Here is a 26,614-nt window from a genome sequence, read left to right as displayed (position 1 = left end):
AGAAACATGTAACTTGATTTGCCTAAATTGAGATTATATTGTACACACTATGATACTCTGGTAAGCACATTACACATTTTGAATATAATTAGGTATCATGTCACATCCATTTAGAAGTGCAACCAAAATAGTAATATTATCTCGAGAACCTGCTGCTATTGCAGTTTTTACCAGTTGTTTACTAATGTAATTTGCTGCACTGTCATAGAATGTCGCAGAGTGTATTTCTCTTTTGCTGGCAGTTTGTGAATGTGATCCATGATTATTAGACAGATATACTTTCGTATCATCTTCAAACTGTTTCACTTCTTTAGAACCTTCTTGACTGGCAGAGGCTGACTGGATTATCTCTGTGTGTTGTGAACATGTTCCATGATTATGAGACAGACAAGCTTGGGTATCAGCTTGTTTTACATGATCGTCTTCTAACTGCTGTACTTCTTCAGAACTGTCTCTGTTAGAGTCTGGCTGCATCCTCTTTTCATTTTGCAAATGTCTTCTGTTACACGAGCATGGTTTTTCGTTATTTTGTTTCAGATTGCCTTCACACAGATTCTGAAGAAAAGCATCTTTATTAAAATACCATAATTGGATTCTGTCCTCTAAGTCATTAATATCCATTGACCTACCTGAATAGTCTTTATAGGGAGCTATTGAATACTGGTATTTGCACATAGAAATCTCTTCTAGCTGGGCATGCATTTCCAAATAAGAGGTGAACATTCTTAATGTTAATACAACCACTTCATTTTTATCTAGAACTTCCCAAAGCCCATTAGAAGCTAAAATAAGGAATTGACATGAATCATCTATAGGGACAGATATGGTATGAGGTACAGGAATAACATATTTTTTCAACTTTGGATCTCCATGATGTCCAAGGCCACGAGTAGTTTTGATGAGCCCTTCAACTAGTCCTTTTGGTTCATTTGTGCTGATGTTTCCACCATTCTGAAGTATACGGTCTCTTTCCTTTGAATTAGAAGTGCTGTGTTCTTTGGTAAGGCAGTAGCTTTTTCCATTTTTGCATAAGACTGCATGTACATTACCTAAAATAAAATACATACATTTTGCATTTCATAGTGCAACTGAATTTTTTTAATAAAATTCCTGTTAGGTCAGTCACAGTAACGAGCCATTTTGATATGTGAAATCTTGTTTTCTCCCTTTAACTTAGCTTTTGAGGTGATATTCGCACACTGACCTCCATCTTTATGCTATTCTACTTGTCAAAGGTCTCACACAAATCTTTGCTGACTGCAGGAACGTGTATTTTCTCAATGTCACTGCAGTGTTGTATTTCAAAACTTCTGATGGGTTGTAATTGAAATTCAAAATATCACACTAAGACTGTAATCTTGTGTAAATTCCAGCAGCTGATAAAGAATTTCAAACATATTTCAGCACTTAACAGACACAGTGTTGGCCTAAAAACCTTTCTTAGGTAGGTATTTAAAATATATAATTTTTTAAAAAACATATGTAGTCCCAAAGGAAATCGAATGCACAGGAGAGAAAATAAACAGCTTAGCATTTCTCATGGTTCCAGTCAAAATGTCTTGTTGTTTAGTCTTTCCCACTGTAGTCTGTAGTCTTTCACTAACATAGGGTCTAAATATTTAATACTTATGTGTCTTGTAAAGAAGAGAAACACATACACTTATTTTTTGTGATGTGCTCATTCATAATTTATACCATGATCAAATACCGAAGTGATGAGTGTAATCTAAGCACCTGGGATAGCTGTAACTATGTATAATATTATATACTGCCACTTACAATAAAATATTCTGCTTAGCTTTCCTGTCACCATGCTATAGATAGAATAACTCCTCAATTATAGTGAATTGCTTATTAAAAAGTACATGCTTTGCAAGATCCAAAAGGCTTTCTCCTTGTGCTGGTATGAACTTTGAAATGAAAAATGCTTAAGTCTTAAGATAAGGTGCACATGCTAACAAAATGCAAAGGAGAACATGACAGCTATAACTGGGGTTCTCAGAAATAAGGTAGTCAATTTTTTTCTGAAGTTGCATGATGCGGTGTTGTAACCTATGAAATGTTATTAAATTGGCTAATTCCACAATGTATCAACTAATTTGACAGTAGCATTAATTTATTCTTCAGCTGCCGAGGGGCATTGTATGTTTAATCCTGAGGTGGAGAACCTTTGAGTCAGCAGGGGAAAGAAAATGCTTGGGTCCTTCTAAGAATGGCATTTCATCTTCGTGGATTTAGGGAAGGAGGACTCCAAAGTGGATTTCCTGGATTGAAGAATGCAGCGGAAGTCCACTGACTGTGGCACACCCAGTGGTCTTCAGTTCTTTCCCCTGCCTGGAGTGGCATTCTGGCATATGGTAGCAATAGTTCCTTCCCTCCTATTTTGAGAGAGTACGATCACGCTTCTGGGCCTCAGAAGGAATTTTTGTCCTTGCTACCACGTTGGCCCTGGCAGGTTAAGTCCCCCCCCCCCCCTTTTCCTCTACAGCCTGAGAAGACCCAGAAGTTAGGGTAGATGAGGCTGGAAGGTGTTTATCTAGGTGCAGCTTGACAGGTGTCTAATGCATGTATTTGGTCCTGCTTCTGATTATACACCAGAAGCAGGATTAGGGGAGTATATCCCCTAAAGAAGGGGATGGATAAATTGTTTGGGGTTCCTAATGTCTAGTACAGGAAAGAGCCAACCCCATATCTTCAATCCTCCTATAAGGGGAGCAACAGTGCTGGGACCAGGTTGAAGGTTTTTGAGCAGCTTTTCCCTAGATGGTACGCATTGTGGAAGGACTGTGAGTTTGCATTGTCTGAGTTATTGCTGGATGGTTTTCCACATGTACTAAATTAATAAAGCTCAGCCCAGTTAAACCATATTCTTCATGTCTTGTCTGGCAGTGTCTGAGACCATTCTACTCTGAAAAGTGTAAAAAGGAATCATATACAAGAGTTGTCCCTTTGTGGATTTGGAGACCTAGGTACATACTTAAGGGACATAACTTTTTTTTACTGCTTTTTCTTGGCTAGCACTACAGAGCCAATAGTGATCTGGATTCTTTTCTTTTGATGTCAACAGAATTATTTACTAAATTCAAATCAGTTACACCTATCCAAGTTCAATGAAGCAGGTGTGAGTCCCATGCTGATGAACTAAAGGAAGTTTCCCAAATCAGGAATGGGGGCATGGAGTCTACATGTGTCCCCAAGAGCTGGGTGGGTCATTAATGTGGGGGAAAGGAGAAGGGTTTAGCTAGTCCTCTGACACATCCAATAATATTGTCCCCTCGTCCACAAATCTGCAAGCATGCCATTTCAGTTGCTCACTGGGTGCTCCAGAAACCCTCTTGCACTTTACATCAAGAAACACTGTATACACAGTTCCTAAAACACTACTATAACACAGTGTGTTAACTTAGCAACTTAGCAACACTACTCTGTGACTGCAAATGTATGAATGAACTAAATATATGTACATGGGCAAAGTATTAGCTTGGTTTTTGCATATGTACACTAGAAGCGCATGTAAATTTGAGTCAGTTTATTAGTGTGACTTGTTAATTATAATTTCTAGGTTTGATGCTGTTAAATGAGGTTCCCTTAATTGGATAGTTCCTCCCCCATGCTGTGCCCCCAATGGTTTGCATAGGCGGGTTTTATACTAAAGAAATCTTTTCTGTAACCAATGGAATTCTTGGTGATTATATTAGACTGCCCCAGACGGAGGGGGACACAAGAATATAATAAGCTGCTGTTGTCAGATCATTATATAATGCAAAGATGCTACATTATTTTAAAACTTAGTGATTGTTAGCAAGTTTTAGCATGATTTTTGCTAATCTCACAGTCCAAACCCACAATATCTCTCCTTTTGTTGCAGAAGTGGGCTGTTTCTGAGAATATTACATGGTGATTTTGTGACATGCTGTCTGTCTCTTAAGGCTAAACTGACAACTAGCACATTTTCTTGTCTGCTACTCTAAAATTGAACCTAGCCCCAAACACTTGTAAGATGATGCACCTGCTCTCCCATGGCGTAGGAAAGGGCAGGGGGAATCAAGCCTCATCTTAATGGTGTATGCATCTAATATTTAAAACAAATGTTTCAGTGGGTAGTTGAATAAAAAATGAAATATATCAAATTGACTAAAACAGCAAATGATGTGTTGTGGTCTCTTAAAAAAAAAAAAAAAAACTTTTAAAGGATTGGTCCAAAGCATCTCAAAATGACTCAGCCCTGTTTCATTAGCTATGTTTGACCTGGACCATACGGTTAATAGAGCCTAGGGTTGAGCTTGGATTGGGAGTTGGGCATAGGGTCAGAGCATTTTAGGTACGAGGGGGCTGAGAAATGCAGTTACCAAAGAACAGGATCATCCCAAGGTTATTGCATTTGGACCATGCTACAGTCCCATTGAACTATACAGGCTTTCCCCCTTGCTAAATAAGTAAAATATGGGTTCAAACATTTTCTAGGCTAACAGTAACCAATGACCAAAACAAATAGGGTTGAATGGAATTCCTATTTCTCCCAGATTAATTGCAATTCATAGTCTCACATCTTGTTTCCAAGTACTAAAGGGATAGGAGCATTAATGCTCCTAGATAATTGCACAAGGTGGTCTAACAGGCCATTGGCAGATAATACTTGTTTGGTGCAGTGGAGAGACTGAGGTGGTTGGAGTGATCTCTTTAGAAAGTCTTAATCATAAGGCATGAGTGCTACAAAGTCTTGAAACTTAATGATCATAGATTATTTTCATCCCAAAATAAACATTTTTGTTTTTATTTACCCTTGGTCATTCTATCCAGCTGTGAATCTGGTTTAGTTTGGGCATGGTCCTACTTTTGTTCTCTTCTGAGACCTGTGACACATCTGCACTGCAGTTGAGTATCTGGCTTCTAATCCCACAATTGCCTGGTGTACACTGGTGAATTTTACCCAAAAGATTCCCCAGGGAGATTTAATGAACAGAGCTAATTTTCAATAATTATAAATGAGCTTTGTCTAGACTAGGGCTACCACTGTGCAGCTGAACTGTGGATAGCAGTGGTAGGAATTTCTTGGTAATATTCCCTGTTGTAAATAAACTATTTGTGACTATTGCAGCTATAGCAAGGTAAAAGCAGGATTCCATTGAAAACAGAATTAAATCTGAGCAGAACTTCCACATAAAATACTCCCAAAGGGGGGAAAATCTGCATAAATAACCTCTCAATTATTACATTTCAAGAGATTTGGTAGCACTAGCTCTTCTCCCTACGTAACAACAGAATAAAAGAGGAAAAGATTATTCTCAGCAGGCTGCATTGACAATACTAAAAACACCAGAAGCAGTCAGACTCTTGCCTACACCTGTGCAGTTGAACTGCTACTGATGCCCGTATTTTGTTGGGGTGGAGGTTGGGGAGTAAAATTCCTTCATGTAGACAGTGTGTATGTGTGTCTACTTAAGTTTGATTGAAGTTTGGCTTAAGTTTTCACCAAAGTTAAAATGAACAAGTCCTGGGAAAAAGGGACGACTTGTACCTTTAAAATGACAGCATGGCCCGAACTAGATGTTCAGCTTTTCTCCCTGAACTTTTTCTTCCAACCATTTATGCTGGTCACTTCTCCTGCACGCCTCAAAGTCTTATAATTATACCTGTGACGCTAAATGTTAGCTTAATTTTCAGCTGTAAGTCAAACATACTGTCAGATAAGTGGATGAAGTGTCTTATCTAATAAGCTCGAAACTTATTGTCTGATATTCGCATCCATTGCACAGGATTACGTCTTGTAACCTCCAGAATGTCAAGTAAAACCTCTTACCACTAAAATTGTCTTAGATTTTTATCCCATTGTAGTGGGAGGGTAGGAGCAACAAAACATCAAACAATTCCTTAAGGCAGTAAGTTACATACCAATGTTAGCAATATGCAATATCCCGGCACTGCTTTTGGATAGTTCTGCTGAATTATTACTGTTGTTTTCAAGCAGCATAGTCTCCTCTTGTTCCTTGATGGCTTTCTCCTTTTCATTACTGATCCTTTCCACTAAACAGGTAACAGCTGTACAGCTACTCCAGCGAACTTTGGAAACTTCATTCCTTCCAAGTCTTAAAAGTCTGTCCATTCTCCAAAAGGACTTAGCATATGCTTTGTGAATCCATTCATAAGTGTTTGGTTTGGTGGTCTTATCATTGTCTGTTTTACCAGAGAAAACCTCCTCTTGATTCCTGTAATTTCCCTTGATTACTGTGATGAAAGAATCTAGGATTTGTTGCTCATTTTCACTCACTTTGTAGGAGGAATCCGTTTGAGACAGTTGGTCAAGAAATAAAAGTGGAAGCTCTGCTGAAACTGTCTCAGCAGCAAACGCACCATGATATCCATCAAATAAGCCCAAAAAACATGTATCTGACCTATTTCCATAATTATCTAGCACAATAAATGTGTCTTCCATATCTGCTCGCCATGTCGAATTTTTGTCTTGCCAAATTGCTAATGCTTTTATTAGAGAATTGCTTACTTTCTTAAGGTATCCAGAACTGTCAACAATATTATCAGCATTAAAATATAAGGTGCCCTTTGATTTATTCTTAAGTAGCTCTAATGAACAATCAATCTTCTGTTTGTCTCTTTCAGTGTATTTAGAGGACTTGATCAGTCTTGAAATTAATTGCTGTCTCTGAAGTATAAGTTTTTTAAAGTCTGTTTCAGTCCATGGACAACAATAACCCAGCAGAGCTAGGGCTTTGTGCTCTTTTTTATGATAAAAAAGTTGAGGTGGGTATATTGTCTGTTGACATATTGAACAAAGAACTGGAATATCCCCAGAATCTACTTTCCTGGGCACAATACCGACCTCAGTATGACCTTCCACATTTCTGTAAAGTTCAAAGTCAGCTGATTCTGATTTACTTTGTAAACTTGTTTCCTGTGTCATTCTACAAAAGGAGTTGAATATGTTGTTAAACTGCCCTTCAAATATCAGATAAAAACTACAATAATCTAGCCTTCATGCATGCCCTCTTTTAATCTCAAAATTATTAACATTACTGTATATTCATGCATATGTCCAAGAAGCTGGAATATTTATGGCGAATGCACATGGTATATAAAATTACAAACTATGTTAAAAGAATGGTAAGGTTGCAAAGTCAGGCACACAAAAGACAGGAAATGCCAGAATTCAGTGCACAGATGAACAGCACTCATACTACATAAGCAGCTATTCAGTGTTTAGTTTTATCCTTGTTCAATGTATGGTCCCACTCCTTATTTACAGCACACTATTAAAACGCTTCTCTGAATACAGAATTATTCATTTCTTCATGGGTTTTTCTATGGGTCTCATCACCATTGTAGCTGAATGCTTCACAAACTTCTTATTTTCACAACACCCTGGTAATGGGGTATTATTCCCATTTTACAGCTGTGGAGTGGTGGCACAGAGAAATTAAAGTAAAAAAGCATCCACTAATTTTGGGTGTCTAATTTGAGACTCCTCAGGCCAGATAAATATATGTATATAGCACTTTATATGTTCAAAGAACAGACCTCATTGAAAACCATTTAAGCTGTATAAACTCAGTCCTAAGGTCTCAAGTGGAAAAATAGTATGTGATTATGTAATTAAAGACTATCATAATGCATATGCACAAAGGATTGAATTAACATTGTACAGGCAGCCTTAATTCTGGCCTTTTTCTAACTTTTGAGTGTTTGACTCTGCAACCTTATGTTCTTTAATGTCGTTTTTTGTCATTTCCTAGCTTTTTAAAAAAGCAAACTGAAAAAACACTTCCATGATCTTGGGTTCCACTTCAGTTTCTGCAGGGGAGTATTCTGTAATGGGCACAGACCCTTCTGTGCCTCCCAAACCTAACCCCTTCTTGCTGGTCCTGTCTCCCCTGCCTCTCAACTCCTTGTCCAAGTCACTACTCCCCAAACTCCTTGTCCCAGTCTCCCAGATTCCACATCTAAGTCTTAATCTTTCTCCAACCCTGTCTCCCAAGTTCCTGTCTAAGCTCCTTGTTCCAGTTCCCACCTGGCTGTTTGTCCAATCTCAGTCTTCCCCCACACTGGCTCCATGTCTCCTTGCCCAGCCAGGTCCAGTTTCCCCTATTCCTGGCTTCTTATCTGATCTCAGTCTCCTCTCACTGCTAGCTCCGGGTTCCAATCTCCTTGCCCTGCCAGTCCCAGTATCAGCTCCTCCACCACCAATTCCTTGTTTTAGTCTACTCTTTTCTCCCCATCTCCTCAGCCTGGGTTTCCAGCTCTTGCCCCCTCTTCATTTCAGTCCTACTCTTCTATGCTGCAGGTAAGCCAGCAGAGGGAGCATTGAGAGCACAGGGGAGAGAGTCTCCCTGTTCTCAAGTATTAGGCCTAATGCTACTGGAGCATTGCAGAGTCCTGTTCAACCACTGCAGCTCCAGGATGTAGCATGCTCAGTGCAGATGGAATTGTCAGGGAATTTATCTGCCAACCATTAATAAAATCTCTACTAAGCATGTGTGAACTGAGATTTTTCAGAGGCTTATAACTTGACATATTTGGGCTGATTTGCCTAGGGATGGGATAAGGCACTGATCAGAAACCAGGGTGACTTCCCAGCCAAATTACAAATGCCTGCTCCAAAGCATGCAGGCAGAGGAGGGTCTCAAAAAAACAGTTATAAGAAACTTTTTTAACATCGGCAAAACAATGTATATTCTATCTTCGAGTGATTGCTCATATCCATTCCTATTTAGGTGTGTGTGCGCTCCATGCACAGTTTCTCAGAACTTTTTTGCCCTTAGCAGTCCTGGTAGGGTCGGCTCAGGTGCCCCCTGGAGTCCCGCGCCCATGTCGCAGTACATAAGGCACTACCGACCCCACCGGCCCCCAGTCCCTTCTTTCTGCCGACTCCGACAGTGGGGACAGAGGGTGGGTGCGGAATGGATATGAGCAACACATCTCGAAGAACAACAGTTACTGGTAAGTAACCCTGTTTTCTATCTTCGAGTGATTGCTCATATCCATTCCCATTTAGGTGACTAGATAGCCATACCTGGAGGTGGGTAGGAGTTAGCGTTGCGCCACCCTGGCCAGGACGGCTCTACCAAAACCAGCGTCCTCTCTCGCCTGTTGCACTATGGCGTAGTGGGACATAAAGGTATGCACCGTCGACCAGGTCGCTGCTCTGCAGATGTCCTGCAGGGGCACTCTCCCCAGGAAGGCCGCAGATGAGGCCTGGGCCCTGGTCGAGTGTGCCGTTACAGCCCCTGGAAGCGGTACCTTTGCCTGCTCATAACAGGTCTTGATGCAGGCGGTGATCCAGGTGGAGATGCACTGGGTGGAGACCGGTGAGCCTTTCATCCGGTCCGCCACTGCCACAAACAACTGCGTCGACTTCCGGAAGGGCTTGGTCCTCTCGAGGTAGAAGGCCAAGGCTCGTCTGACATCCAGGGAGTGCCATCTCCGCTCCTCCTCCGAAGCGTGTGGTTTGGGAAAAAACACAGGGAGGAAGATATCCTGGTTATAATGAAACTGGGACACCACCTTCGGCAGGAAGGCCGGGTGGGGTCTCAGTCGGACCTTATCTTTGTAAAAGACCGTATAGGGAGGCTCTGAGGTTAAGGCCCTTATCTCAGAGACCCTTCTGGCCGATGTGATGGCCACCAGGAAGGACACCTTCCATGAGAGTACGAGCAACGGGCATGTCGCCAAGGGCTCGAAGGGGGGGGCCCGTCAACATGGCGAGGACCAGGTTCAAATCCCAGGGAGGCACCGGGTCACGGACCTGGGGATATAGTCTCTCCACCCCTTTAAGGAACCTAGATGACATGGGGTGTGAGAACAGGGATCTGCCCTCCATTGGCTGGTGGAAAGCCGAGATGGCTGCCAGGTGTACCTTGAGAGAGGCCAGGGCTAAGCCCTGCAGCTTCAGGTGAAGTAGGTACTCCAAAATCGCCTGAATTGGCGAGGAGCTCGGTAGGATGCCCTGGGACTGAGCCCAACATGTAAACCGCTTCCACTTGGCCCTGTACACCAACTGGGTGGAAGGTTTCCTGCTGTTAAGTAAGACCTGCTGCACCTGTAGGGAGCAGGTTCTCTCTCCCTCTGTTAGCCACAGAGTCTCCACGCTGTCAGGTGGAGGGAGTCCAGGTCCGGGTGGAGCAGGCGACCCTGGTCCTGGGAGAGCAGGTCGTGACACTTCGGGAGCGGCAGGGGCGTGGCTATGGACAGGTCCAGCAATATACTGAACCAATGCTGTCTCGGCCAGGCTGGGGCGATCAGTATGATGTCCGCCTTGTCTCTCTTGATTTTCAAGAGGACTCTGGAGAGTAAGGGGATGGGGGGAAAAGCATACATGAGGGTCCCCGTCCATTCTATCAGGAACGCATCGGAAACGGAGTCCGGTTCGCGTCCTCAGAGTGAACAGAACGTCGGGCATTTCCTGTTCCAGGCCGATGCGAACAGGTCCAAATGGGGAACCCCCCACCTACGGCACGTGGCTGGGGCATCTCCGGACTCCCCCGGTGCCGGGACGGCGGTGCAGAGGAGTCCCGGCGCGCTGTGTCTTTGCGGCACTTCGGTGCCGGCCCCTTGGATGATGTCGGTGCCGGCGGAGCGCTCCGCACCGAGGAGACGCTCGGTGCCGCAGATGACCACGCTGGCTCGGGGTCCGGACGTAGAGCGGACTCCATCAATATCGCCTTCAGCCACGCCTCTCTCTCCTTCTGGGTCCGCGGCTTGAAGGCCCTGCAAATTTTACATCTGTCCCTGCGGTGCTGCTCCCCGAGGCATCGGAGGCAGCGTGAGTGAGGGTCACTCACAGGGACCGGCTTGGCACATTCAGTGCACTGTTTGAAACCTGTTGAGCCAGGCATGGCCCAACGAAGAGAAAGAACCCCTGAGGGTTTTCCAAACTATCTACTAACTGTTTACAATGATGCGAATAACAAAAGAGCTAAGGGTTTGCGACTTGCAAGCAAGAAGCAAAGTTCCAACAACCGTCAACGGGCGGAAAGAAGGAACTGGGGGCCGGTGGGGTCGGCAGTGCCCTATGTACCGCGACATGGGCGCGGGACTGCAGGGGGCACCTAAGCCGACCCTACCGGGACTGCTAAGGGCAAAAAAGTTCCGAGAAACTGTGCACGGAGCACACACACACCTAAATGGGAATGGAGATGAGCAACACATCTCGAAGAACAACAGTTACTGGTAAGTAACCTTGTTTTTCCTAATCTTATTCTTGGAAAAAAATAAATAAATAAAATCAGCCTGAAGCATGGAAAAAATCCATTCAAACAGATAAAATATGGCAAAGTTATAAGTGAAAACAAGATTTTATAATGGAACATGTCAGACAACCTTATCTATAGGTGGCACTACCAGCTCTGCTTATAATATGTAATGGCTAAGAAATCATGCAGATGATATTATGAAGCACTTAAACTCTCTCCTGTGCTTATATTACTGTCATGTGATATGTATAAAAACCACAGCTCCTTGTATTGCATCGCCTCTTTCTAGGTAAACAGATTAACTAGTATGTGTACATAGGTCTTCAGATACTACAGTGATAGGTACAGTATAAGAACCTAATAGTGTTGTATGTGACAAAGCTAACTACAATACACAGCTTTCTGTCTAGTAAATACACATACATGCTGTGTTTGTATGTATGAGTACATATATGTAAATATGAGAGAGAAATTAGTGCTTCTTATAGGTCAGACAAAAATAGTTTCCACTATAACCTTTAGTCACAGACTTAATTTTCAGATATACCCATGTAATACAGTAGGGAAAGACCCACCAAGAAGGCAATGTCTTTGTCAACAATTTCTTACTCCCAGATGCAAGTCTGTTTTTTATAGGAACTCTTTTCCCCCAAATGCCTTTCTGGGGCTGGCCCTTTAAATTTGGTAGATTCAGGCAGCTGCAGGCCTAAGGTGTCTATTTGGCAATTAACACTGCTGCCTGTAGTTCCCTGTTGCCCAGCTGGTAAGTATGTTTTTCCTCAACTCTCCTTTTTGTATAAAAATTGTCCTAGGTGGTTTCTGAAAAGGGATATTTTCTGATATCAGTGTATTGTTTGAACAAAATGCCTTCTGTTGATTTTTAGTCACGGGAGAGTTAAAAAAATATTTTTCCTGTTGTAAAAAGCCTGCAATATGTGTCTCTGATTAGTTTGAGGTGGGAAAAATCATTAAAAAAGGTATATGGGGAAGCCCCCCTTCTGTGGCCAGTAGCATCTGCTAAAATATTGGCAAACCCTTATTAAAACATTTGTAACATCACAGTGCATGTTCTCCTTGCCCAGACAGGGAGCTATTGCTCTCAGGCTGCAGGAGCTATTTGTATGAGGGAGTTGGGGTCCTACTGAAAAATATACAGCAAGATTCTCTAAAAGTACTGCACTGCCTTAACAATGCGGAAGAAATAAATGCGCACCTGAAAAAAAGGTTGCAGATTCTGTGATTAGGGGGAATCTTTGCATGGTTTTGTTGCATTCTGCATATTTTAAATTTTGAACTGAAGATCAAAAAAGGCCTGATGTAAGTGATGGCATCAAAAAGGCATGATGAAACTGGGGGCATCTCCAGGCTAAATTGGGAACAGAGTTTCTACAGTCTTGTCTAAGCCCAAAAGTTGTCTGGTTTAACTAAAATCAGTTTTTAAACTAATTTAGTTAAATCAGTGCTTTCCCACTGGTAGACACACTTAGGGCTTGTCTACAAAGGGAAATTGTACCAGTTATACTGGTGTAATTAAACAAGTACAGTTACACTGTCATAAATCCTTGTGTGGATACTCTTACACCAGAATGAGAGTGTCCACATGGTGGTAGGGAGGTGTTATACTCTCTTGGTTGAAATTCACATCTTAGCTTACACCAGTATAACTTTCCCATGTAGCCAAGCTTTTAGACTCTGCTCCTACAAAGATGTAAGCATTGTCTGAATGGAAAATATTTTTGGTAAAACCTAAGGCATGAATTTAAGTTGATATAGTTATCACACTCCTTTCACACACACCCTTCTCTGGGGATACTCTTATCACAGAATAAGGGTGGCTTGTTTTGTTTAGTTTAGATAACTTGGGAAGGGTGTAAGCTAAACAGCAACAACAACAAGAAAAAAACTCCACACTCTTATACCACGATAAAGTGTCCACACCGGTTTATACTAGTACAACTGATAAAACTTTCATGTGTAGATAAGGCTCATGCACCTACTAGTATTCAATTGGACTATTCAATGTGTAAAATTAAGCAGGTGTGTGAGTCTTTGCAAGATCAGGGCCTTAAATAGGTTTACAACTGGTTTATGTCAATTTAGCCTCATCTGACAACTTAATTAAATGTAAGACAGTTGTAAAGCAATTTAAGTATGTCCATTTGGGGAAGTCTGCACCACTTTAACTAAATTCATATCATAACTGAGTTTAATTCAACTAAAGCAATTTTTGTGTGTAGACTACCTCTGTCTTTATCCATTGCAGTGACAATGTAAACCAATAGAAAACTGACTCCAAAATGAGTTTTCTCTCACTGAATTCACCATGATAAGGTGTGAATGTTTCAGATTACTTAGGGCTACTTAAATGAAATATAGCAGGCTTCTTGTTTCCCTTTTTATAAAAACAAAGCCATTCGGTTTTTAAAAACAACTGTTAACATAGTTTGTTGTTGTTGTTTGTTTTTTAAAAAAAGCTCACCAAAATAAAGACAAGAAATGCAAATGCTAGAATTTCAACAGCAATGTTAGCCTGGTCACAATAATCTTGATTCTCCAATCCCTTGCATATAGTGCAGTCATTTATATTTGTACAAAGTGGATGTAAAATGCTATCAAATTCCAAGTGCAAGGTATCAGACAATCCTTGTATATAATATTCTTATTCCTCATTTATTATGGTTATTAAATATACAGTATAATAATGGCTTGTGAAATATACAGGCTGTGCAATATGACTGAGTTTACATTGCAGCTGAAGTCTTAACTTTCATATTTTTTTCCTGTTTGTGATTCTTCAATGGGCAGCCTTGATGATGCATTGTTTGTTGTATTTAATATGTTCACGTGTAAATGTAAACATGCTGAAGATTTTTTTTAAAAAGGTGAAAGTACAAACGGAAAAAAAAAAAGCTCTTTCTTGTTCCTTTATAATGTATGAAGATTGACTCATCTTTTCCCCCTGCTTGTTTTTTCTACATCAGAAGTCTTGACTTCCCTATTTTTGCTGGAGGGCTGAAGAACTGCAGGGAGATAGTGACCTCACAATATACTGAAACTGAGTTACAGTTTTCTCAGCTCTAAATTGAGTGGAAGAGGAATGAGAAGACTTAAGGTTCCAGCCTATTGTGATATTCCTGTGCCGCTCCAGTAAGAAAAGAGAAGCCAAGACCTGATACTGCTGATGTGTTTAAAAATAAAAATAAAGCAAAGAAACACCATATGTTAAAATAGTGAGAAAAAAATGTCAGGTCATCTTCATACATCACGAAAGAGCAGTAAAGGGTACAAACAATATAATATTTGCTAAGCAGTTTAGTCTGAGCGGTCATAGATTAAATCTTGGTTAAAATGTTATTGCTATAAAATGTAGGCTACTTGGCTTCTATAGGACTATTCCTGTGAGCAAAAGTACTTACACATGTAAGTGCTGCAGGCTATCAGATTATAGGATTGTGGATCACTGCCTGAAGCCACAAGTTATATTGCACAATGCACCACAGTCTCAGTAAATATTTTAGTTCTGGGCATTATTTTACTGGTATTGCACTCAGAACTGGTCAATATTGGTAAAGCATGTAGTTAGTCTGTATCGACTGCTGCTACACTTGGGCTATAATGGGGTCGAGTGAGGTGATATTTGAATCATATTTTTTTTAGTTAGTGTCCATGCCACTAATTAAACCGAGGATCAGAAAATCTTATTTGTAACGAAAAATAAAATGTATACGTTAACTATTGTAACCATCAATAATGCAGCATCCAAATGAAAGAGCCATATAAACATCTTTCCTTATCCATGTCTTTCTGCTCCCTTTTCCACGTTGTGCCCTTTATTCATTTGCCTATCATGGCCATCACTTCAAATGTAAGCTCTATGGAGCACAGGAGCTTTTTCCTTGAGCTTTCTCTGAAACCCTTACTGTACTTGTGGGCACTACAGAATAATCACTACTATAAATAAAAATAAGATGGAAGCAGGAAAGGCGTTGTCTGACTTACCTTTGCTGTCTAGCACATAGAGGAGGAGAAGGAGAAGATGATGTGTCTCTGAGGTCATAGTCTCCCTGAAAATGTCATCACAATATCACCCGACAACATATTTTTCATCCTTCCAAGGTGGCAATGTGAGAAACTCTCCCTGAACAAGGATAACCCATTTCACCCCATTGTTTTTCATCTGTTTCCCTTTCCTCCTGTCTCCCTCTCTCCTCCCTTCTTTCAATCATCCTATCCTTCTCTGTCCCACATTTCTTTCCACAGCCTGCTCTTCCCTATCCCCTCCCTCCTTGTTCCTCCTCTTTGCCATCCCGATGATGTAAAGAAATGGCGCTCGTGCTGTCTCCACGTTGTCAGGTCTTCTCCTCTCCTTCTGATTTGTGCTTTGTTCCCTCAGCATGTAATACAAGGACAGGTTGGAGGTGGGTCAAAAGCCATTTGCCAGCACTAGAGAGTGTTGACATTGTCATTTCCATTGCAACCCTCTAGTGTGCCTTGCCTCTACATAAATGCTTCCAATGGGGAACCAGTATTCACAGCATCACGGGGTCAGCTCTTCCTCTGAGCTTCAAGAAGCTCTGTGTCATCCTGCTCCATTGGAGTGCCAGTGTAGACTGCAAGGGTTGGTGGAGTGGCTTCAACGGTGCAATTGGTCCCTCCGTGCAATTCCTCCATGCTACCGCCCCACCTCTCAGTGATGGCTCTGACTGCCCCGAGCATGACTCTGTCACCTGTCAAGACATTCCCTTACCAGCTGCATGCAGGTCCCAGTGCACTCAAGGCAATATTCATCTGGTCTCAGCTCTACCCAGCCCCCTTGCCCCAAAACCCCAACTCGGAAAGCAGCAACAAAGGTCCACAAGTTTAATGTAAAATAAAACATACATAAACTCTACTGAATGCTTCTAAAAACTCCACCTGAAAGATCAAGCTTGTTAGTCAGCACAGCAATCACACCATAAACCTTCTACCAGGGCACTTATGTCATTGGCTCAGAGTCCATGCACAGACTCAGAGCATCTAAAAAAGGGAACATAGCAAAAGGGACATTAGTTAGGGGCTGGGCAGAAACACTACACTGTGCCTTCTCCTAAGTGAAGCAACTTCTCTTGCCATAATGTTTTAGCACTGTCTGATTAGCACCCATCCATGGTATACCCCAGAGCAATGATATATCCTCCTGGAGCCCCCACAGCAGTATATATGGGAAGGGGTCAAGGGAACTTGGCATGGGGAGGGCTCAGAGGGACTTGTGCCCAGACCACTCCCATTTCTGGATCCTAGAGAAAAACGCAAATGACAGAAGCTGTTAGTTTAGCTATGAAGCAAAGGAAGAAAATACAACCAAAATTATAATAATTATAGAAACAGTGAATGAACATAATTAGCTCCATACTTACCTCCTTGAGTACAGACACCCAGTGCTGATGGGGCTCCTCATGATATTGCCTGGAACTCCATGCTGCTATTTTTATGGCAGTGGATTCAACTCGGTTTCCACCATCACATTTGCAGGTGTAAGGGTGTAGCTGGGTGTAATCTAAGCCCCTTAGGCTAGTAGAGTGACCAGATGTCCTGATTTTATAGGGACAGTCCTGATATTTGGGGCTTGTCTTATATAGGTACCTATTACCCCCTGCCTCCACGTCCTGATTTTTCACACTTGCTATCTGGTTACCCTATAGATTAGACATGCAGTTCTCTGTGAAGAGCAGAACCATTCAAAGTGGGCAATGGAACCAACCAAAAGTGCTACAGATACACCCTTATGTACTATAGGTATTATGCACCTGCTTCAGGGAGTTCTGCTGGCCATTGTAGGTTAGGTGCAACAACCCACAAACCTGTAATGCTTTTAATAATAGCTATGCCATAGACATGGTGCTCTCTGTGCACCCAAAACTGAATGCCTAGTATGAATACACTGCACTGTTGCAGCTTGCACTGATTTGTTTGCATCAGTGCAAGTTGCAGTGATGTTAATTTGAGCCACAGATATTGAAGCAAATCAGATGGGCTTCCACACCATTGGTAAGAAGTGGAAAACCTTCTAAGCCTTTTCCTGAACAGCTGCAGAAAAAGGCATACAGGTTTTCCTAGGGTAGCTGCATGCACCTTATGAAAGTAAGTGGCTATGCTACCCTAGCATTTTAATTTATCTTTCAGCACTGTAATATCAACAGTGCAGCTACAATGCTGGCAGCAATAATAGAAACACTAGAATAGTCTGGCTATTGCATTTTTAACCCCATGTTATCTGACAGAGGAGGAGAAGGACTTGGGGCGCATTGGTTGATCACAGGATGACCATGAGCCACCAATGTGATGTGGCTGTGAAAAAAGCTAATTCGATCCTTGAATGCATCAGATGAGGTATTTCCAGTAGAGCTAGGGAGGTGTTAGTACTGTTATACAAGGCGCTAGTGAGACCTCATCTGGAATACTGTGTGCAGTTCTGGTCCCCCGCGTTTAAGAAAGATGAACTCAAACTGGAACAAGTGCAGAGTAGAGCTACTAGGATGATTCGTGGAGTGGAAAACCTGCCTTATGAGAGGAGATTCAAGGAGCTTGGCTTGTTTTTAGCCTAACCAAAAGAAGGTTGAGAGGAGATATGATTGCTCTCCAAAAATACATCAGAGGGATAAATACCAGGGAGGGAGAGGAATTATTTAAGTTCAGCGCCAATGTGGACACAAGAACTAATGGATATAAACTGGCCATCAGGAAGTTTAGACTTGAAATTAGATGCAGGTTTCTAACCATCAGAGGAGTGAAGTTCTGAAATAGCCTTCCAAGGGGAGCAGTGGGGGCAAAAAATCTAGCTGGCTTCAAAACTGAGCTTGATAAATTTATGCAGGGGATGGTATAGTTTGGCAATTGACTGATCTTTGACTACTGGTGGTAGATATGCCAATGGCCTGTGAAGGGATGTTAGATGTGTGAGTTATTACTGAGAATTCTTCTTGGGTGTGTGGCTGATGAGTCTTGCCCACATGCTCAGGGTTTAACTGATTTGCCATATTTAGGGTTGAGAAGGTTTTTTCCCCCAGGGTAGATTGGCAAAGGCTCTGGGGTTTTTTTTTGCCTTCCTCTGTAGCATGGAGCATGGCTCACTTGCTGGTGGATTCTCTGTACCTTAAAGTCTTTAAACTATGATTTGAGGACTTTAATAACTCAGTCATAGGTCAGGGGTCTATTACAGGAGTGGATGGGTGAGGTTCTGTGGCCTGCTTTGTGCAGGAGGTCAGACTAGATGATCATATTGGTCCCTTCTTAGAGACCTTAGAGTCTATGAGACCCTGATCAGAATAAATCCGGATGTCACAGTGGTAAAATGCCAGTGGTCAGAATATATTAGCTCTCCCACCATCACTAGCACCCATGAAGCTGCCCTGGTGGTAGTATTTGGTGGGAGATATTAAGAAAGAAAAATACCAGTGCAGATAAAGTCAGAAGCCTGTTGAGATGGGGCCAGGAAAAGTGCTGAGAATTGGGATGACCTACACGATGCAGGACTCTGAAGAGGTATAGCCAACAATGAGCTGTTCAGAACCAGCAACAGGTGAGGACTGTGAAATATAACAATGCTACCATCTAACTGTGAGTTTTTCATAGAATAGTAGTGGCGGGAAGGGGAGAGACAAGGATATTGGAAAGGGCAGGGGCGTGGGCAGGAAACAATGCTAGGAATAGTAGGGGAGGAAAGGGAAGAGGAAAAACAATGTTTTCTGCAGAAAAGGACCTGGGGGTTCCAGTGGATAAAAAGCTGGATATGAGTCAGCAGTGTGCCCTGGTTGTCAAGAAGGCTAATAGCATATTTGGCTTCATTAGGAGGGGCATTGCCAGCAGGATGTGGGAAGTGATTATTCCCCTCTATTCGGCATTGGTGAGGCCGCATTTAGAGTATTGTGTCCAGTTTTGGGCCCCCCACTACAAAAGGGATGTGGAGAAGTTGGAGAGAGTCCAGCAGGAGGGCAACAAAAATGATTAGGGGGCTGGAGCACAGGACTTATGAGGAGAGGCTAAGGGAACTGGGCTTGTTTAGTCTGCAGAAGAGAAGAATGAGGGGGGATTTGATAGCAGCCTTTAACTACCTGAAAGGGGGTTCCAGGGAGGATGGAGCTAGGCTTTTCTCGGTGGTGGCAGATGACAGAACAAGGAGCAATGGTCTCAAGTTGCAGGGCGGGAGGTCTAAGTTGGACATTAGGGAAAAGTTTTTCACTAGGAGGGTGGTGAAGCACTGGAATGGGTTACCTAGGGAGGTGGTGGAATCTCCATCTTTAGAGGTTTTTAAGCTGTGGCTTGACAAAGCCCTGGCTGAGGTTAGTCCTGCTTTGAGCAGGGGGTTGGACTAAATGACCTCCTGAGGTCCCTTCCAACTCTAATATGATTCTATGAATGTATGGTGCAGCCTACCAGTTTTGAATGCTATAAAATAATACAATATAGGCCTATGCAATACATAGTAAGGCCTTGATCATGTCCTTAAATTCTCATTGTAGCTAAATATTTCCTGAAATGAGCTTCTGAACTTAACACCTGTACATAGTATCTGATTTTATAAGGTGCTCAGCAGTTTGTAGGTTAGAGTAGCATAATTTCCTGTGGTTCTACGGCCAAATGCTTAAGTTTAGTGTTTGCTAATTCAAAACTCTTATTGAAGTCAATAAGATTGTGTTCTGTGTAAGGATTGAATACAAACTACACAGCACTTCCTACTTTCCCTATCGTTTGTGTTACTAAAATAGCCCAACAGTATTGTAATGATCCTCTCTCACTTTTCCATTTATCAGTTATTCCTTTAAAAGTTTAGTGTATTTGGGAAAAAGCAAACCTGTCAGGAATGGCAATAAATAAAAGTACCTCCAGCTCTTATTGTCCACTTGGGCTCAATGTAAACAGGGAAAATTCAGAGTGGAAATAAGGCATACATTTTTAACTGTGAGGGTAATAAACCAGTAGAACAATTTACCAAGTGTCCTCCATGAATTATTTTGGGGAAGTTCTACGGCCCATGTTACACATGAAGTCAGACTACATGATCACAATGGTGCCTTTTTAGTCCTGCCTCAGTGCAGAGGACTGGACTAGATCAGTGATTCTCAGCCAGGGGTCTGGGTTCCCTTGGGGGTACACGGAGTCTTCCAGGGGGTACATCAACTCATATAGATACTTGCTAGTATTACAACATTCTACATCTAGTGAAGTCAGTACAAACTAAAATTTCATACAGACAGTGACTTGTTTATATTGTTTATATACTACACACTGAAATAAAAGGACAGTATTTATATTCCAATTGATATATTTTATAATTACCTGGTTAAAAATGAGAAAGTGAGCAATTTTTCAGTAACAGTGTTCTGTGACACTTTTGTTTTTTTATGTCTGATTTTGTAAGCAAGTGGTTTTTAAGGGAGGTGAAACTTGGGGGTACACAAGACAAATCAGACTCCTGAAAGTACAGTAGTCTGGAAAGGTTGAAAGCCACTGGACTAGATGATCTATCGAGATCCCTTCCAGTCCTACATTTCTGTGATTCTGGCTTTGGAATCTATGAATCAATTAACTAGTTTGACTCACAATCCCCAAATTGAGTTTATGGACTTCAGTTAGAAAAGCTATTTTTATGCTTATAAATTAAGCACACTTGATAGCAGAGATCACTGAGATACACTAAACATGGAACTTCACAATATCATAGCAAAACTGACTTCACTGGAGATATGACAAGTAACACCAGCTGAAGATCTAGCCCAATGCTTCCAAGACGTGAATCCCCCTTATATTTTACAGATACCAATGTAGTGGATGGAGACAGGTGGGTATATTTTGGCTGTCACCAATGCAATTTAATACACATTTGTGTCAGGCTTTGATTTACCTATTGAATATTTTAGCAGAGGATTTGAATGAAGATAAGGAATGTAATACCACATTCACTGTTCTTGTTATTCAATGAAAAATTATAAAGCTTACCTATCACCATTAAAAAGTGTTTTCTTTTGGATCCATTCCTCTCTGTAGTGCTAAGTACTACTTCTGCATTTGTAGTGACACTGGTGTTTGCAATTGTTACTATAGTAACTGTCTCCCTAACCACAGGCTGCTAAATTTATTGTTCTCGTTGTCTATTAAGCAATACAGTAAAAAGATATGGGTGCTGTAAGAAAACCACACTCTTGGGGACAGAAAGGGAAGTCCTGTACAATAAAAGAGTTCTTTCAAACCATAATAACCAATATCCTATCAGAGTTTATTTACTTATGTCATTGAAACATAATTCATTTTCCCTTCACAAAACTTACATGAATAATGTCATATACAGAATATAAACAAAGTAACAATCACTTCATAAAAGGCAATAGACAAAGTAACAACCACTTCATAAAAGGCAGTATCTCATAACATTTTTCAACTTTGTTTTAATTTTAAATGGAAATAAAATCACTTAAGACTTTTTAGGACCTTGGAGGATAGACTGAAGCAGTTATTCACACAGGCCATGATCCTGCAAGTGCTTGAACATGTGCTTAACTTTATGCACAAGTATTCCTATTGAATTCAGTAAGCCTACTCAGGTGTGTAAAGTTAAGTGCATATATGTTTGGAGGATCAGAGCAGACTTTCAGACTGACAGTAAACTAAAGATGCCTGATCTTGAAGAGAAGCTGGTGTTCGAGGAAAAAACAAAATAAAAAACCTAAGTCTACAGGAATGTTGAATCCAATGGAAAAAATATTTATTTTTAAGTAATAAACATTTCACTACAGTGTTTGCAACCTCAACAGTGCACCAAAGAGAACCTTAAGGTGAAATTGACTAATGTAGTTGAGGGAAAAACAAAAAATAGACAAAAGTAAATGTGCTTAAAAATTCTCTTTTAATGATCTAATGTGGTGTTTATAAAATCCAGTAGATAGGAATTATTATTTTTAAATATATGTTTAATCCCTCAAAAAAAAAAAAAAAAAAAACCCTAAAATTATAACAATTGTATTTTTTAAAAAGACTAATTTTTAAGGTAATATGAGGTTCAATTTCCACAAACAACTTAAACTGATGTCCACTGTTATCTACTGGTATTCTTGGCACTGAATAACTAGGCCACCTTAACAGCCTGTCTTTAAATAAAGAAAAACAAAAAGGATGTCACCAGCCATCTTAATAGGATATTGTTAACTTGAATATCACATATTTGTCAGAAAAATGTTGTGCCACCTATAGTTACAATAATATATTGTTACTAGTATCACTGACAATTACTAGAATTGAAAGAAGTTGGAGTGTTTTTCCCCTTTTCCCTTTGTTTATTTTGTGCACAATGAGTTTTACTTTACCCTGTGTCATAAGCAGTTAGGCCCTGAACCTGCAAGTGTCTCTGAACAAGTAGCCCCATACCACTGTACCAGGCTCACCCTGGGATTCCCCTGTGCACCAATGCTATTGCCTTCAGTGCACACATCAAAGAATTGAAAACCACATTTAAATGCGGCCAACCTTAACTCCAACCTTTTAAAGTATGATTTTGTTATACTGCCGTTCGTGGTTTCTCATAGCTGAGTCTGAGTTTTGCAATTCGAGCTGGGTTTCAACCACTTCACTTTGTATGAAGAGTGTAGCATATCCTGCCTAAAATCACTCTTTGGGCACAGAATGAATTTTCTGAGAATTCACAAGTAAATTAATTCGTTTTGAGTTAACATTTAATTAAAAATAGGTCCATAAAGGAATTTAGCACCTACTGTCAAGCTGCTTGGTTTTTGTTGTTGTTGTTGTTGTTTTTTGTTTGTTGGGGTTTTTTTTTTTTTTTTTTTTTGGTTGGTGGTTGGTTGGTTTTGGAATGATCTTAACAAACAGACTCTTCAAACTTCCCATATAGTTAAAACTGACTTATATTTTCATGCATTGACCACATTTGACATTTTATTTTTAAAACAAGTCCTAAAAGGTATCCAAAAATGTTGAGGTATGAAAATAAGCAGTTAAGGCAATAATACTACCTTAACTCTGCCCTGTAGTGACACCATGGGGGCGGGGGTAAAGCAATCTAATATGCCTTTAACTAAAGGTCTCCTAGTTAAGGCATATTATGTTATGTTTTGGAATTGCACACTTAGTAGCTTTGTGTAGGCTGAGTTCATTGCACACCCATGGGACTCCTTGCATCCTTCTGTTCCTCCCATAAGCTCCCTGTGTATCACCCTTCCATCCCACTCTATTGTAGGGATTTCTTGCAACCCTCCCATCCCTTCCCTCTTGCCTAGGGCTTTATGTCCTCCCCCCCACCTCTCTTATCAGGGTCCATGATTCTTTATCCCCATCCAAGGGGCTTGCCCCCATTCCACCTTCTCCCCATATTCCCCTTTCCCCCTTCTCCCACATACCAGGGTTCCCCAATCTCCCTGCCAGAGATTCACCCATTCTTCCCCCATGCCAGCAGTTATGTGTGCACCCCATTGCCCCTCTTCACCATGCCCTCTGTGTGGTACTTCTCCCCCATGCCAGGGGCGCTCTGCCTCCATTCCCTCTCCCCCATACCTGGGTCCCCATTTACCCCCATGCCAGGGGTTTTGTGCATGCCCCCATTCCCCACCCCTCTTAGGGTTATGGTTATGCTGCAAAGTATTGATGGCTGTAGTTAACAGGGCCAGATTTCCAGTTAGGCACAATCGGCATGTGCCTAGAGATGCCTAAACAGTGGCAGATCACCACACGGGCCAAGAGAACCTGTGCCCAGAGGTCCTGGTTAATTTGGGGGCCCTGCAATGAATGCTGGAATTCTGGCCCTGCCCCCTGCTCCTCCTCCTCTCTCCTGGGGCCCAGCTGCCCTGCTCCTCCTCTTCCCCTTGAGGCCATGCCCCCTGGCCAGTCCGGAAGCTGGAGTTTGAGGTGAGCATATTCCCCTTGCCTGGAGCTGGCTGAGCAGGTCACCCCAGCCCCTCTCAGCTCCACAGTTACCCTCCTGCACACTGCTGGCCTGGCCAGCCCCTCTCTCCCCAGACATCCCTTGCATTGAAAACACTAAGGTCAGCTGTAGGCAGGAGAGGCACTGAAGATGCTATGCCTATGGGCATGTAAGGTGTAAATCCGGCCCTGGTCATTAACCTGATCTTTGATCTACAGACAATTGCAGAGGCACCTGAGACTGTGGCTCTGCTAAACAGATGGCAGTCTCTCCAAGTATTCCCCAGTTCCCCCTTCTGGTTTTCCTTCAGATCAGTAAGATACTACCTACTGATGCCTAGAACATTCCCTGAAATAGTGAAATTGGTCAGATGTGGTGTTTGGAAGGTGTCGGGTTACGGACAGAAATGCTATCCAGTGGAGCCCAGGCCTTGCAAGTCGGGCTAAATATTAGGTTAATCTAGCCTAGGAATAAAAACACTTCTGCACTGTTCACAACTATGTGGCTGTTGCATGGTGATTTAATTGCATAGCAGATTTAATGTGGCGAGGTGCCTTAAGTAGTTCCATCCCTTAAAATATTTGCATTTCATTTAAATTTAACCTTACCCCTCAATTTCCTGGGTTTGTGATGCTTGTTTTGGGGATAATCACAATATTACACTGCTAATGTTTTTTACTTTTGCTTTACAAATATGTACTCAATCTTAACTTCAATTTAATATAGATTTTGTCTGGATCTAGAATAGCATACATACATGCATTGATTAAGTCTGTTTGTATGGGGTGGGGGTTGAGAGTATGTATTGGATATAGCTGATTTTGTTAATGGAAAGCCATAAAGTAGTCACATATAGTAGTCAACCTTAGTGTTTTTGGAAGGGCAGTGGTTTTCAACCTTTCTTCATTTGCAGACCAGTACAAAATTTCAAAGGAAGGTGTGCATCCTTTGGGAAATCTTAGTTATAGTCTGCAACCCCCCAGGTTGAAAACCACTGTGGCCAGGTAAGAAACAGTTGACTCTAATACATATCGCCTTCTTTCTCTGGAGGGTGTAACTTTCAGTGATACTTGCGTTAAGTGTAGCGTTGGGAGTGAGAGCGGAGTTGAGGGGAAGAGAGCTGGTGAATTGGAAGTGCGGGTGTGAGCCACCAGTTGTGGAGTGTGGCTGCCGGCAGTAGCTAATGCGTGGGCGGGGCGGGGTGTGGATTGATTCCCTTGCTGTATACTTTTTGCGATGCAAGAAAATACGCTCCAGCCATCTTAACCCTCCTTTGAGTGCGGGTTTGGGGTTTTGTGCAGGGGGAGGGAATACAGTGTAAAGCCGGTAGCACACACACTGCTTGGGCGTTGTGCCTGAAGGAGGAGGGCTGGGAGCGCTGTGGCTGGGCTCCTGCAGGGAGCTGGAGGGCGATACTTCTGGCGGGCTGGGCAAGCGCCCCCCTTCTCATAGCGGGTCGGTGCCTCCTTCCTAGAGATGGGGGGGAGGGGGGGGACCCGTGTCCTGGGAGGTGCGGGACCAGGGGCAGAAAGGGCGTCCTTCCCGCCCCTGCCGGGCTGCCGCTGCTCCCCGCCTCCCGGCTCCAAAGGGGGCCGCCCGCGGCGCGGCCAGTCCCTCCCCCCCGGGAGAGCAGCCGGCGGCAGAGCGGGGAAGGGGAGGGTCTAGCGCTCGGCGCACCGAGCCGGGCACGGAGGGAGCTGCCGATCGGGCGGCTCCTGCCGGGTTCCGGGCCGGAGACGGCGGCGGCATGTCCGAAGCTGGCGGGGCCGGGGCGGTAGCGGCAGGAGGCGGCGGGGCTGGGGGGCTGCAGCAGGGCTCCCCGGCCGCGGGGGGGCTGGCTGCCTGCGGACCGGCCCGCAGTAGTGCCGCCGCCGTCGCCGCCGAGAGCCCCGGGAGCGGCGGGGGACCCGGCTCGGCCCGCAGCGCGGGGAAGAAGGCGCAGCTGCGCTCCGCTCCCCGGGCCAAGAAGCTGGAGAAGCTAGGCGTCTACTCCGCCTGCAAGGTACCGAGCCGGGCCGCGGGCAGCCAGCCACCGGCCGGGCCCGCGGCAGGGCGGGGGGAGGCGGTCCTGTCCCAGTCCCCGTCCCTGTCCTGGGAGACGGCTCTCGGCCTCCGGCCCCTGCCGCTGGGGAGCACAGAAGCGGCTGCGCCCTGGCGGTTCGGCGTTGATTTGACACCAGGCGCCAAGAGGGAGGCCCCTAAAATGGAGCCAGCCGGAGAGGGATGGATGAGGGTGGCACCGCTCCCCGCGCCTGCCACCCCCTGCGGTGCCCGCCGCCCAGTTACCTTGCCCCTTGTGCCGCCGTCACTGCGCCCCCCCCCCCGCCACCTTCACCCCCCGTCACCACCCCGTCCTGCCGCCTTCTGCCTCTGTACAACCTCCGCCATGCAACCCGCCCCCCGCCCCAGTCCCGGCCACCTGCACTGCCCGGGCGCCCCCTCCCCGCCTGCCACGACCCCCTCCTGCCCACTTCGCCCCTCTGGCTCCGCACCCCCCCCCCACCTTCCT

General features: G+C 43.3%; 2 protein-coding genes across 3 annotated transcripts in view; one reads left to right on the top strand and one right to left on the bottom strand.

The window, feature by feature from the left end:
* Positions 1–69: 69 nt before the first annotated feature.
* PP2D1 (protein phosphatase 2C like domain containing 1) lies at positions 70–25,854 on the bottom strand. Its single transcript, XM_067561696.1, has 4 exons — positions 25,783–25,854; positions 15,201–15,265; positions 5,893–6,917; positions 70–1,049 (listed from the first exon to the last, which is right to left on the bottom strand). Exons 1-4 carry the CDS (start codon positions 25,852–25,854, stop codon positions 70–72), a joined length of 2,142 nt encoding a protein of 713 aa, XP_067417797.1.
* The window catches only part of KAT2B (lysine acetyltransferase 2B), a 63,801-nt gene continuing 62,911 nt past the window's right edge, over positions 25,725–26,614 (top strand). For both annotated transcript variants that reach the window (XM_067561941.1, XM_067561942.1), the window contains exon 1: positions 25,725–26,107. In XM_067561941.1, coding sequence (XP_067418042.1) covers positions 25,853–26,107 — 255 coding nt within the window. In that variant the 5' untranslated portion in view covers positions 25,725–25,852. The remainder of the gene's footprint in view (positions 26,108–26,614) is intronic.

This window comes from Emydura macquarii, unplaced genomic scaffold (assembly GCF_026122565.2).
Source record: "Emydura macquarii macquarii isolate MOO-44397 ecotype Brisbane River unplaced genomic scaffold, CSIRO-AGI_Emac_v2 contig_2422, whole genome shotgun sequence".
NCBI lineage: Eukaryota > Metazoa > Chordata > Testudines > Chelidae > Emydura > Emydura macquarii.
The sequence above is the reverse complement of the archived record's forward strand: the minus strand, read 5'-3'. Positions and strand labels throughout refer to the sequence as shown.

Excerpts from the sequence above, each read along its gene's own strand:
- PP2D1 (XM_067561696.1), bottom strand. The coding sequence starts at position 25,854 with ATGCCGCCGCCGTCTCCGGCCCGGAACCCGGCAGGAGCCGCCCGATCG. Across the intron at positions 15,266-25,782 it reads CTCCCTCCGTGCCCGGCTCG|GGAGACTATGACCTCAGAGA; the intron begins GTGCGCCGAGCG and ends TGACATTTTCAG. Across the intron at positions 6,918-15,200 it reads CTATGTGCTAGACAGCAAAG|AATGACACAGGAAACAAGTT; the intron begins GTAAGTCAGACA and ends CTCCTTTTGTAG.